This window comes from Babylonia areolata, chromosome 21 (genome assembly GCF_041734735.1).
Source record: "Babylonia areolata isolate BAREFJ2019XMU chromosome 21, ASM4173473v1, whole genome shotgun sequence".
Classification (NCBI taxonomy): domain Eukaryota; kingdom Metazoa; phylum Mollusca; class Gastropoda; order Neogastropoda; family Buccinidae; genus Babylonia; species Babylonia areolata.
The window spans coordinates 16,956,622-16,969,281 of record NC_134896.1 but is presented as its reverse complement, the minus strand read 5'-3'; the positions used below and the strand labels follow the sequence as shown (position 1 = coordinate 16,969,281).

At 39.6% G+C, this 12,660-nt stretch overlaps 1 protein-coding gene across 2 annotated transcripts in view; it reads right to left on the bottom strand.

Annotated features, from left to right (window-relative positions):
- The window catches only part of LOC143296441 (endoplasmic reticulum lectin 1-like), a 22,777-nt gene extending 10,117 nt beyond the window's left edge, over window positions 1-12,660 (bottom strand). The window contains exons 1-10 of one of the 2 annotated variants that reach the window (XM_076608372.1): window positions 12,441-12,660; window positions 10,788-10,877; window positions 10,022-10,102; window positions 8,752-8,829; window positions 7,805-7,889; window positions 5,214-5,266; window positions 4,065-4,285; window positions 2,480-2,597; window positions 763-951; window positions 105-164 (exon numbers count right to left, since the gene is read on the bottom strand). In XM_076608372.1, coding sequence (XP_076464487.1) covers window positions 105-164; window positions 763-951; window positions 2,480-2,597; window positions 4,065-4,285; window positions 5,214-5,266; window positions 7,805-7,889; window positions 8,752-8,829; window positions 10,022-10,102; window positions 10,788-10,877; window positions 12,441-12,578 — 1,113 coding nt within the window. In that variant the 5' untranslated portion in view covers window positions 12,579-12,660. Of the gene's footprint in view, window positions 1-104; window positions 165-762; window positions 956-2,479; window positions 2,598-4,064; window positions 4,286-5,213; window positions 5,267-7,804; window positions 7,890-8,751; window positions 8,830-10,021; window positions 10,103-10,787; window positions 10,878-12,440 lie in introns of both variants that reach the window. The other variant, XM_076608371.1, reaches the window with a different exon arrangement.

Genomic DNA, 12,660 nt, shown 5'->3' with positions numbered 1-12,660 from the left:
AGGTGCATGGTTTCAATTCCTCCTACTTAACTTCTCTGGGTCTTACTCATTGAAGTCTGACACATGACACTATATACAACAGTGAAAAACACAGCCCTCTTTACCTTGTGGAACTGGCGAGCGTATCGTCCAATACATATTTCATGTTTCCACCATCCTACACCCTGCAACAAAGAGAGACAAAGCACACTGAAGTATTTTTCACCCCCTGACTTCTGACAGCAAGCCATCCCAGTCTGTTGATTCTTTGGTTTTTCTTTCTTTTTTTTTTTGAAAAGCAGAACATACCATATATAAATCCATTCATTCATCTATCCATACACCTGTTTAAACATCCAAAACGTTCATTCACTCATACATGTGGGAGGGAAGGGAGAGGGATCGGGGTGTGGGTGTGGGTGGGGGGGGGATATAGTTGGAGATGTGTGCATTACGAATGATGTCACACTGTTTTTAAATTAAAATAGTATTTTTAAGCAAGTTTGTATCTTGACATTTTAAAAGTTATATTCTTGTGTCTGATTCATAATACGTTATTGTTAAATGTACTTATAATCGCAGGGAAAGCACAAACTGAATGCACAATTTTATTACACACACACACATATTAAGGTATTACATCACATATCAAAACACTGCATTACACAACAGTGATCCCCAAGAAATGTACAAACTGCAGCCACAGAACACACACACACACACACAAAGCAAAAACCCAGCAGAACAAAGCAAGCAACCAGTCATCAATTAAGCCCAGCTTACCCCTTGTAAACAGTAATCTCCTGATATCAGTTCCCTGAGAACCTGCTTGTCGGTCAGTTTGTTGATGACGGTGCTGGTGTCGTGGACGGGGGATGTTTTGGACGTGATCACTTTGGGGATGCGGGCCCGGGTCGGCTCCTCCGGCTCCTTGACAAACTCCTCCGGCTCCTGCGTCCCAAACAGCGACTCCTGCCACAAGGGGTGTCATCACAGCACACATCACTGACAGCCCAGCCAGCTCCTGAAGCCGTTTCACAGCTTACACACACATGAACGCAGACGCATATGCACGTGTAATCACACACACATTTATAAACAAACACGCACAGACACATACACGCACTTGCTCACGTGCATGCACACATACATATATGCACGCAAGCATGCATGCATGCACGCACACACACACACACACACATACACACACACACACGCAAGCACACAAACACATACATGCAAACTTATACAGAGACCAAGATGTTCATTCTGCGCTACAACTTGTGAATACAATTAAACAACTCAAAAGTATTAGCGTGGCAATACAATCGTACCACAGACCAGGACTGGTGTTGAAGAAAGGGTTTGTACTCATGTCACTCATTTCAAAACAGGGCACAGGATTACCATATTGTGTAAAGGTATGACCATAAACGCTAATACATTTTTGGTTCACTGTGTGTGCTAACAGTTGTGGTTACATCACTGCTAAATACAGGGCATGCCTGCTGTGTTACAGGCATGGCTGCCTAGCTTGTAGACACAGGGCTCCCCAAATCATGCACAAAATGTCAAAAACACTCAACTTTGACCAATCTGATATATGCTAACCTTTCTTTCTGGTTAAATCCTGTGTAGTGATCACAGATCATATTTTCATTGTTGCACTCAGTTGTGTGAAAGACACAGACCCAAACATGCCTAGCAGCCAGTTTGTGCTGGCTGAAAAGACTCCCATGATGATGCCAGTTTCATTTCATGTGGCCAATATTCATTTCATTATAGTTCAATGTACCTTTTTTTTTGTTTTTGTTTCATCTGTTATTTCATTTTCACTCTTTCACTACAAAGTTTCTGTGTGAAAAAAAACCAAAAAAACACACTCCACAGCACCAAATATTTTAGACTCAAAACTCTCAGTAACACAACTTGGTGAATGTCCAAACAGCACAATGGACTTGTTCACTTCAAACTCAGTCAAGGGGCAAAGGTTAGTCATTGCTCTGTTGCGCAGGAAACTGGCTGCAACTTTCAAGCTTTGTTATAATTTTATAAACGATCCTTTTAACAAGACCCCTTATGTCGACAAAAGTTGCCTATGGTGGTGAGCTGTCTAGTCGACTATAGTGGCAAAAGAGTAATGCTAATGTTCTATGTAAACCAAAGACAGGCTCACTTGGCCTAACCAGCACGTTGGGTTTATGCACAGGTCTGCATCTGCTCCTGTTTTTGCTATTCTCATCTATCTATTTCATTCATTTATTTCTCAAAGCAGACATGGTGTAGCGTATCTGAAATCAATCCACATGCTTTCACACCTCTATGAAAGTGATAGTGAAACTAAACTGGTCAATGGCTGGTAAATACAGTGCAATGCAACATTCTCCACAATAGACGATCTTTCTCTGTTGCCAAGCATGTTTGTTGGAAACAAGGCTGAAAAAGCACAGTTCAGCTGCTGTGTGGAAAGTACTGTTGTGTGGCTGATGTAGCGACTGACCTGATGAGACGAGGCCAGCCGAGAGGATTCCTGTTCCCACTTCTCCAGCGTGTGTGGCTTGACCGGCGCTCCGGACAGGGCGTGACAGCTGATCTTGTTCACTGGGGGGTTCTTGGGCCTGGTGCAGTCACCATATCATGGTTACTGGCCCTGTCAACAGCTGTGTTCACTTGGTAAAGAACTGTCCAACACAGCCTTTTAAAGCATTCACTGTAATTAACCCCTTCATTGCTGCTGACGAGTACGCTTATCAGTGAAACGCTTGTTACAAAACGGTTATACAAGTGAAGTGTTACATGTCTGTCTGAGTGTGTATGTGTGCATGCCTGAAATCTGACTGCATGACACAGGAAACAAAGAATGAGCGCCCAATGGCAGCTATCAGTCGGCTCTACCCAGGTTGGCAGCCTGTTGTGCAAATGACCCCCGTGTTTGTAAAGCACTTACAGCTTGGTCTTCGATTGAGGATAGGTGCTATGTAAGTATCCAAATCATTCACTCATTCAGTGAAGGGCTGTCATCTCAATGGAATAGACTGAATTTACAGATCAGGATGTCAGTCACCATTCTTAATTTGGACTTCATCCTCTCTGGACTGCCCAACCTTTGTTCAGCAAAATCAATTATACCACTGACAAGCACGCAAAAGGTAGTCAGTGCACTTCAAAACTCATGGCACACTGATCTTACTTTACCATGGGTCAGCAGTTGAGGGGTTAAATGCAGTCACTCATTGTTAGCAGCAACTCTGTTTGCTTGAGAAGAAAAGAAAGGTATGTATCCTTGCACAGAACAGTGCAACACAACTTTAAAAACTCTTTTCTTGTTTTGCTGTTCCATCACCTGCACCAGTTTAGTAGCATTTCCCCCAAAACACTTATTCTCAGTCCCCTCCCATCCCTACAGTTATACCCTGGTTCATCTCCCACAGTGCCTGCAATCTGCAGCAAACTAATGATGTCAGTCACATGGACAAACACACACTCAGACCACTCAGTCAGTCAATGTGACTGACAATAAGGGAGGGAAAACCAAACAAAACCCCCTAAGAAGCAAATCATGAAAAGACATCCATCACTTTCACCTCTACAGCTGCCCTTCTCACTGCATCACCTTTTTCCAGTTAACAGTTTAAAAGTCAACACACCTCTTCTATTATGCCTACCATCTTATTTTGACTGATGTGCTTCTTTAACCAGTGCTAGCTGTGTGTGTGCATGTGCATGTGTGGCGTTTTATGTGTGCACACACACTTGATTGTATATGGTACATCACACTTAAATGCATGAAATAACTATGCATGTTTTACTGATTGTAAACGCTAGGAGCTCCCTGTCTGAGATGCATAAGCGTCAGTATGCATTTTTATGATTACTATTATGATTTAATTATCATTATTATTATCATCATTATTATTACAAGCAGTTTCAGTTCCTCTCTTCCCTTCTGTCCTTCCAGTTTCAGTTTCGAGGAGGTGTCAAAGTGTGTGGACAGATCCATATACGGTGTGCCACATCTGCTGTAAAAAAATTATTAAAAAAAGAATAAAAAGAAAAAGAAAAGAAATAAAATCTCCTCCACAAACCTGAACAGAGGGTGAGAGCACAGCACGGAGGTGAGGACCATCACTTCGTATTCGCAGGTGGACGTCTCCTTCAGCTCGTACACCTCCCCATGGCCGTCGGGCTGACACACATACAGCACGCGCGTCGCCCGGGGCTGCTGGGTCAGGTCGCAGGGTGTGCCATCCTGCATCACCACCTCGTAGTACGGGAGGTCCACCCCGTCCACACGCCTGTGTTTTATCTGAAACACACACACACACACACAAAATACGATGAATAAAATGTAAATATGCCTTAGCTTTCAGTTTCCAGTTTTAAATTTTTCAAGAAGGCGTCACTGCTGTGTTTGGACAAATCCATATATGCTACACCACATCTGCTCTGCAGATGCATGACCAGCAGAATAACCCAACACACTTAGTCAGGCCTTGAGTGCATGCATGTATATTTGTGTCCATATCAGAGTGGATTTCTTCTACAGAATTTTGCCAGAGGACACCACTCTCATTCCTATGGGTTCTTTTTCACTGTGCCAAGGTCATGCTGCACGGGGCCTCAGTTTAACATCTCTTCCGGATGACCAGATGTTTAGTTCGATTTTCCAGTCAAACTCGGGAGAAAGGGCGAGAGCAGGATTCGAACCCAGACACTCACGACTCTATACTGGCAGACCAGTGTCTTAACCATTCTGCCACCTTCTCCTTATTTATTCATTTATATATCTTTGTAGCTTACTACAAAAGATCCACTAAATCCACATGCCTGTGTTTTATCTGCACAAAAAATTAAAAAAAAACCCAAAAAAACCATGCTATTGCTTATTCATTTTGATTCATTTATCTTGGTAGCTATAGCCCAGCTGACTGCACAGAGCCATATCAGGGCTGATCAATGTGATAACTTTTCAGGGAATAAAATGATTAGCATACTAGCAGTTTAGATACACAGAAAAATACAGAAACACACATTCATTTACACACACATATATATGTACACATTTACACTAACCGCAAACACAGAGATTAAGCATCAAAAGTCAGAGACAGACAGACAGAAAGCGAATGAGAGAGAGAGAGAGAGAGAGAGAGAAGAGAGAGATGCAGGATGGCCCTCAGGATGTTCCTCACAAGACATGTGCGGCTGATTGGCAGAGGTTCAGCAATACTCACATTTTTGTCTTCTGCGCCACCCTCTTTAGAAGCTGGGGTACTTTCTGGGGTTTCTGCACCAAAGACAGAAATGCTTGTTCTCAAAAGGTGCTGCCATAAACCATAAAACACATAATTTTCATCCAGCACATCTATAATTATGAAATGAGCACATAATGCAATCAAAAACAAGATGATTAATAACACAATCAACTACCTTCCATCGTTCATTTTGCTTGGTACCTTTTGTGTTCTGAGTTTATTTACAGATTTATAATTATTTCTTACAGTGGTCTGTTTATGTTTATGTCTGTCAGACACCAATCTTTGTTCCTCTTGTAAGATCAAAGTGCTAAAATTCATGTGAAAAAGAATTTAAAAATCAAAAGTAAAATGACTGTTGAAATGTTGTTACTTGTTATGTCCTTCCCAGTTGACTATATATCCTCATAAAAATTGGAATGAGTGGAAATAACTTTAAAAAAAAAAAATTTTAACCAAATTTGGTGTTGACAGACACTATTTCAAGAGAAAATGATTTTGTTGAAGTTTACCCCTCCCCTGCCCCCACACAATGCACACATGATACATGGAAAATGAATCAGGGTTACCACATAGACTCACTCTGTTTGCACACAGAGGCAAAAAGAAAGGATTATGTTGCTTGCCCTGGAGAGTGCAAAATTTGGAACAGATGCTGCAGGAGATCATTATTACTTCTTTATTATTTCTTTTTTATCATCATCCTTTTCTTACTTTTCAAAACATATTTTGAAAGATCCCTGAGCTTATAAAACATCCAGAGTTATAAACATTTAACTGTTCAACTGACTGTGTGCCCAGACCCTACTCAAAGTGACGCACATTGAAATCACAACCAACCAACATACAAAATGGGCATTTTTGCTGCCCATCTTTAGCATGTTGCTATTCTGGATGTGAGTGTGGCATCAGATAGGTCCCTTTCCCCACATTCCTAGAATGGTTATCCTCATCAGTCTTATGGCCTGATATGGTGTCAATGTTAAAGGTTCCCCAAAACATGTTTTTTAATCTTTGCTGTCATGCAAAACCAAATGTTATTTAAAACCATAAAAATGCATATCTCACACTCATGCTGATTCAGTCATATTTAGCATAAAAACATAATCAGCCCCAGTGAATTTAATCTGCTGCCATGAAATCTCATTTGAAAAGCCTGCTGTGGTGAGAGCCTTTTGACATCAAAGATAGAACATGTACAGTCAAAAAACAAAAACAAGAGGCAAAGCCTTCAAGACTCCCTTGTGCTCTGCGCTTTATTCAGTCAAGGAATCATGAGGAGAAAAAAAAGATGAAAAAAATCGTTGAAAAGTGCTCTGTATTAAATATGATATATAAAATAAGCTTGGGAGAAGAAAAAAAGAAAAAAAAGGTATGTGAGTGGGATCAAACCATGCGAGTTTAGTTCCGAAACAAGCAGACTAATCCCCACTACTGCGGCACATCTGACGTCATTTGACTAAATGTCATACTTAAAGCAATGTTGATGTTTTCTTCTCCGTGCGATAGATAGATGTGATAGAAGTGGACATAATAACGCTGTTTAAATCATGTTCTTTGTGTGTTTTATTATATCTTGATTATTCTTTTATTTTGGCAGTAAAGGAGACTTTGTTATCCCTTCAAGCACAAAGCAACACATTGTAGACCTCTAGATCTGCACGAACCAGTCGAGGCCTACAACCAGCCGAAAGAAATGATCAATTCAATTTTTCTTTTATGTTCATTCCAGTTAATTCAGCTTCCACTATAGAATATTTATATGCAGTAAACACGTCAATGGTGTAGTTAGCATTACTGTATGTGTTCTGTCCAAAATTTGTATTTCCTTCCTTTCAATTGTGAACAAGAAAAACGAGGTCATATCTCCAAATACAACCTACCTGCTAGTAGGCCAAACTCATTGGGAAGAGGTTTTTAGAATTTTCGGATTTCAGAACAAACCTCAACGAAATAAACAGTTAATGATTTGGAAAAAATGGCTTAATTCAGGAGACTTACAAACTGTTATTGGCGTGACAGTGAAGATTTTTTTTCATACTATGTTTAAGTCAAATTTGGGATGGCAGACAAAGTATTTCCAGAGAAAATGGCAATGTTAAAGTTTACCATGGAAACACAGATATGTAGACCCACACAGACAACCGAACACCGGGTTAAAACACAGACTCACTTTGTTTACGCAAGTGTGTGAACAAGAACGAACAAAAAAACAACCAAGACTGGCAATATATCCAGTTTACAACCCCTCACAAAAATAGCCAAAACAGTTTGCTGCAGCTGGATGCGTGGAAAAAATAATTTAAAGGGTTCTATTTCATCATTAAATGGTTATTTGATCATTTGCAAACTTTATTACTGTTGGTGTCATTTGTAGTGTGTGTCCGCTCACATCACCTGAAAGAACATGACTTTAACGGTAGTTGCTAACAATGAAGTTTTCATGAGTGACCAAAATATGGCTTACAGTTACAAGAAGGCTCTGAACCATTTCAAAGTGTTTTTGCACCAGATAACCATGTTTTGGAGACCTTTAATGTTAAACCCCAAAGTAACAAACAAACACTTACCTCCTGACCCAGCACTGTCATCAGACTTGGAGGTTTCAGCATTGCTGTGTCCAAAGCCGAGGAAATATTCTTGCAGTCTGGGTTTCTGTTGTCAGGACCAGCATCAAGAACTTATTTCAGCATTTCAACTACTACAATGGAACACCAATTCATACACACACACAATCTACATTGTAAAAAAGAAAAAAAGAAATGAACAGCACCCCCCTTCCCTTTCATGAATGTATCCATTCAGTTACACATGCACAGACACTGAAGAACAGTAAATCAGTTTTATTGAGAGAGAGCGCGCGCACACACACACACACACACACACATGTACACATACACACACATACTCACAACAAGCAAAATAATCATACTAAGTGCGTGTGCTTGTGTGAACATGAATTCATGTCAGCACTTTCTGTGGGCGAGTTGTTGTACATATTATTTACATGCACTCCCTGTGTACTAATTTCCATGCCTGTTGCAGTATGTGAAATCATAACAGGAATAATTGTGAGCTTTTTGTATTGTATTGCATTGTATTGTGTTGTACTGTTGTGTTCTGTTGCATTTTATTGTACTGTACTTAAGTGCAGTGCAGTGCATGGCATGGTATTGTGTTGTATTGTATTGCATTCTACTGTACTGTACTGTACTGTACTGTACTGTACTGTACTGTCACCACATATTTCTCTGAGTGAAATTCAGCCTTGGGGAGAGTACTTCTCCACAGTACAGTTACCTTTATTCTTTTTTTTCTGTCTGCAAGTGTAATTGTTTCACCATCAAAATGGATTAAAAAAAAAAAAAATCTTTATCAGGGACAACCCTTTTGTTGTCATCGGTTCTTTTATGTGTGCTAAGTGCATACTACACAGATTCTTGGTTTATTGTTTCATCCAACTGTCTAGCATCCAGACAATCACTAGGCCATCATTCCAAACTCAATATTCCCTCACCTTCCCTTGTTCCTTCACTTCATGATACTGCCGAAGATGTTTCCCATGGCACAGCTCGTATGTCCAGTAGCTTTCCAGCTAAACCACACAAACACAACGCAAGGTCTCACTTTCAAGGAGGTGGGGGGGAAGCATGCACGCTGGTCCATACACCACATCTCTTGGATGAAAACAAAACCAAAATAAAAAAATACAGATGTCTGAACGATGTAGAAACCCAACATGGTAAGCAGGACTTCCAGAGAAAAGCTGTGAAGTAGAACTTTGTGGCAATACTGTGATCAATCCTACAGTAATTCTTTCTCTTTGCTCAGCACTCATTACAACTCCAAGCGGAAGTCTGACATGCAAAGTGTGTGAACAATAATTACATTTGTGTACAAATGTTATTCAGTTTAGGAGCACCTCATTTTAAGCAGTGTTACATATCAACATATAAAAAAAGACCAGAAAGCAAATCACATCAGTGTAACAGAATCATCACTCATGTATCACAAAAATGTGCACACAGCCATCTATGTGTGTATGTTTCACAGATTTACAATAGTTTCCAGAAAACAGACTACAGCTGTAACACCTGCGGACATCTGTGTGCTTCCAATCTTGGACTGCAGAGCCACTTGCGCTCCCACTGTTGAGAACACAAGACTGCATCATCTCAGGAGTATGTTGAACTACCAAGAAAAACAACAGTCTCCACTAAAACCAAAAAAACAGAAGACACCTTTCAGTAAGAAGTTGAGTCTCATTTGCACAATCTTAACATAGGGTTGAGTAAATCTACTTTCTGTTGTTGAAGAAAAGATGACCAAAAAAAAAAGCTTTGAACAGGCAACATGTTCATGAGGGAAAATATTTCTAAGTTACAAGACAAAAAAAAAAGAAGAAAAAAAAAAAAGACAGTTTCACGTTTCAGTTGTTTACTATAGTTTAAGTTTTTGTGCTCTCACTGTCTGGAATTCGCTACCCATCGATCAATGGCATCATCCAATACTCCCCCTGTTCAAATCCCAGCTAAAAACTCATCTGTTCTTGAGGCATTTTTCTGATTTTTAAAAATTTTTTGTCCACTGTTAATCTGAGCAGTCTTCTGCTCACAGCTGCATGTGTGCACGGTTGAATGTGGTCAGTTCTTTTCGGACGTGGCTGCGTTTGAGTGGAGCTTTGCATAAAGAAAATCACTATACAGATGCGTAAGCTATCTATCACACTGACACAAGCAAATAATCCCAAGTGAACAAAAAAACAGTACCAAGAAATACAAGTTTACCCTGTAGGAACATGTTGTCTGGTGAAACAAGGTATGAATCAGGTCAGTGGCTGTTGGACCTTGGTAGCTGTCCACAGTTTCCTGAGGTGTAAACATAACAACACAGAAGTTGAGAAAACAGGAAGATGTTACTGGATTTCTCCTGAAACATGAACAGAAAGAAACTAAATCTTTTACATAATGTACATATTTTATAAGAATTAATAATTCATAGAAAAGAAAATACATTTCACGGACAAAAACTATTTTCTGTCCATGTCTCCATTGTGTGTGTGTGTGTGTGTGTGTGTGTGTGTGTGTGCATCTCTGTCACCCACAAATGCATAAACACAAACACACATACAGACACACACACAGAGGTTTTCTTGTTGTTGTTTTTTGTTGTTTTTTTTTCATTGGCGCTTCCAGTGACCCAGTGATAAAAAGAGACATAATGCTTTAACAATCAATGAGTATAATATCAACATATCAATAATACTAGCAAGAACATTACTATAATTTACTGTTTTTCTGTTCTTTATGCTTCATCAGATCATGGCACCAAAGGGAATAATGAATATAATATCCATGTGGTGAGGATGTTTCATGTGAAGTAACAAGACACACCAATCTACTGCATTATGTGTTTAAATTACAAAATCAGACACTCAGATTCAATAAACTGATTAACCCTTCCTCATCCATACATTCATTTGTTTGTCATTATTTCCCCCTTCTAACACTGAAAAAAATAGCTCCTATTCAGCAAAGAGTGAAGTATACAAACCTGGCTCTTTTTGCCATAGACTTCTGGTAATATGCACTGGTACTGTTCTTGATCCTTGGTCATGACAACAACATTGTCTGCCTGCTCTTTCTGAAATCAGTCATTTGAAGACAATGCCAATACACCAGACTGCTCTTTTAATTAAACTAAAGTACAACAATTAGTGTGAAAAAAATGTGAATAAAGGACTAATATGGGGTGATGTGAATGCAGCGAGGGAGAAGGGTGGGGTCCATAGGTGGTAGTACATGCATTAAAACATGCTTGTGTGTATGCATACACTGTGTGTGTGTTTCTAAAATATTTAGAACTTATTTATTTCATGTTCTTGTTTTTGTCATAAATTTTCAGTTACTTAGATCTTTACTTTCTTTCATTAGTTTCTGAAAAAAAAACTGACATGCGCGGGGGGTTATCGGCTGTTGCTGCTTTCGTTTTCTCTGCATAGGTGGATAGTAGTTTGCACAGGACAGGAATGTCAGACCCCTGTCGGAGTCTGCACTAGTGGGTCATGGTTAAGTATGTGTAATTAAATTACAATTTACACTTCATAACCATCTTTTCCTAACATTAGACCGTGCTCTCCGCTCAAAGCTCCCAGTGCAATTTCTAGATGTGACTTCTCGAAGCCAAACACATGAGAAACTTTTTCAGTCATTGGAAGCCTGTTCTTGAACAGATGAAGTGTTTGAGTCTTTCTTTAGAACTCTACAATCAACTTATAAAGGCTTTGAAGATAGAAAACCTGTCAATATGTCTATCACTATATCAGTCTCCCCAAATCAAGTGGGTGTATAGCAAAAAAAGACCTTTAGATGGAGCTGATTTTACTAGCACTAAAATAGCTTGTGAAGTGGGCATTTTCTTTCCAGTACACAACTAGTGTCAGCTTGCTGATCATGACTCTTCATGCATTCTGTGCTGGGTGTCTTCCACACCCACTGATCTCTGACATGGATTACAGGTAATATTAAACTTCTTCTTCCTGTGATGTCCATCAGCAGCTAGTCCAGCTATTACTGACATGTGGGAGGTGATGTGAATGCACAATAAAATTAGGAAATTTTCTTCCTTTGCATATGTAATGTATGCATATATATGTATACATGTATACACACAAAAGGAGTTCAGGTACTAGCGGGTCTAAACATATGCTGACTGAGGAGATTGGAAAATATCCACCCCTCACCCACCAGGTGCTGTCAGAACTTAATCAGGATTCTCTGAATGAAAGTCCACCACTCAAACTCTATTAAACTCAAAGTCTAACCAGTCATGCTGTGGGTTGTACTTGTCTTGACTTCATTGAGTACAACGCAGTTTATGCCAGGCATGGTATCCTATTTGTGTTAAGTTCAGTGTTAGCCCTTTAACTAGTCGTATAAGTCAGTACAAATTGCTGTTGTGATCACTTGCTGTATCACAGAAAAATATGTTTGGCTTGTAGTTGTACACAAATAAATCAATTCTTTAAAATGTTCACACATCCACACATATATCTCATCATTTCAAAATGATACTCTAATCTCGTCCTGTTAAAAACGTCACATATCATCATTCTTACACCTCGATGTTCCATCCCTAACGAACAAAAAAAAATCAACGACAAAAAACAAATATAAGAACTAGAAGCTCCAGTAGCAGACGACTCACAGGCAGAGAATCCAGTAGAGGGCCGTTCCAGTCGATCATGAACATTGTCTGGTCCATGAAGGGATCAAAACTTCCACCTGATAAGGGTGAAAGCATTGAAAAAGAGAGGAAGACAGCTGCTAAAAACTGTCCAGCCATTGTGAAGTCTCTAACTTAGCGAAAGTACAAAACAAAACTTCGTTGACGTGGAGCGCTCTCGTGAAGTCAATGGACAGCCATT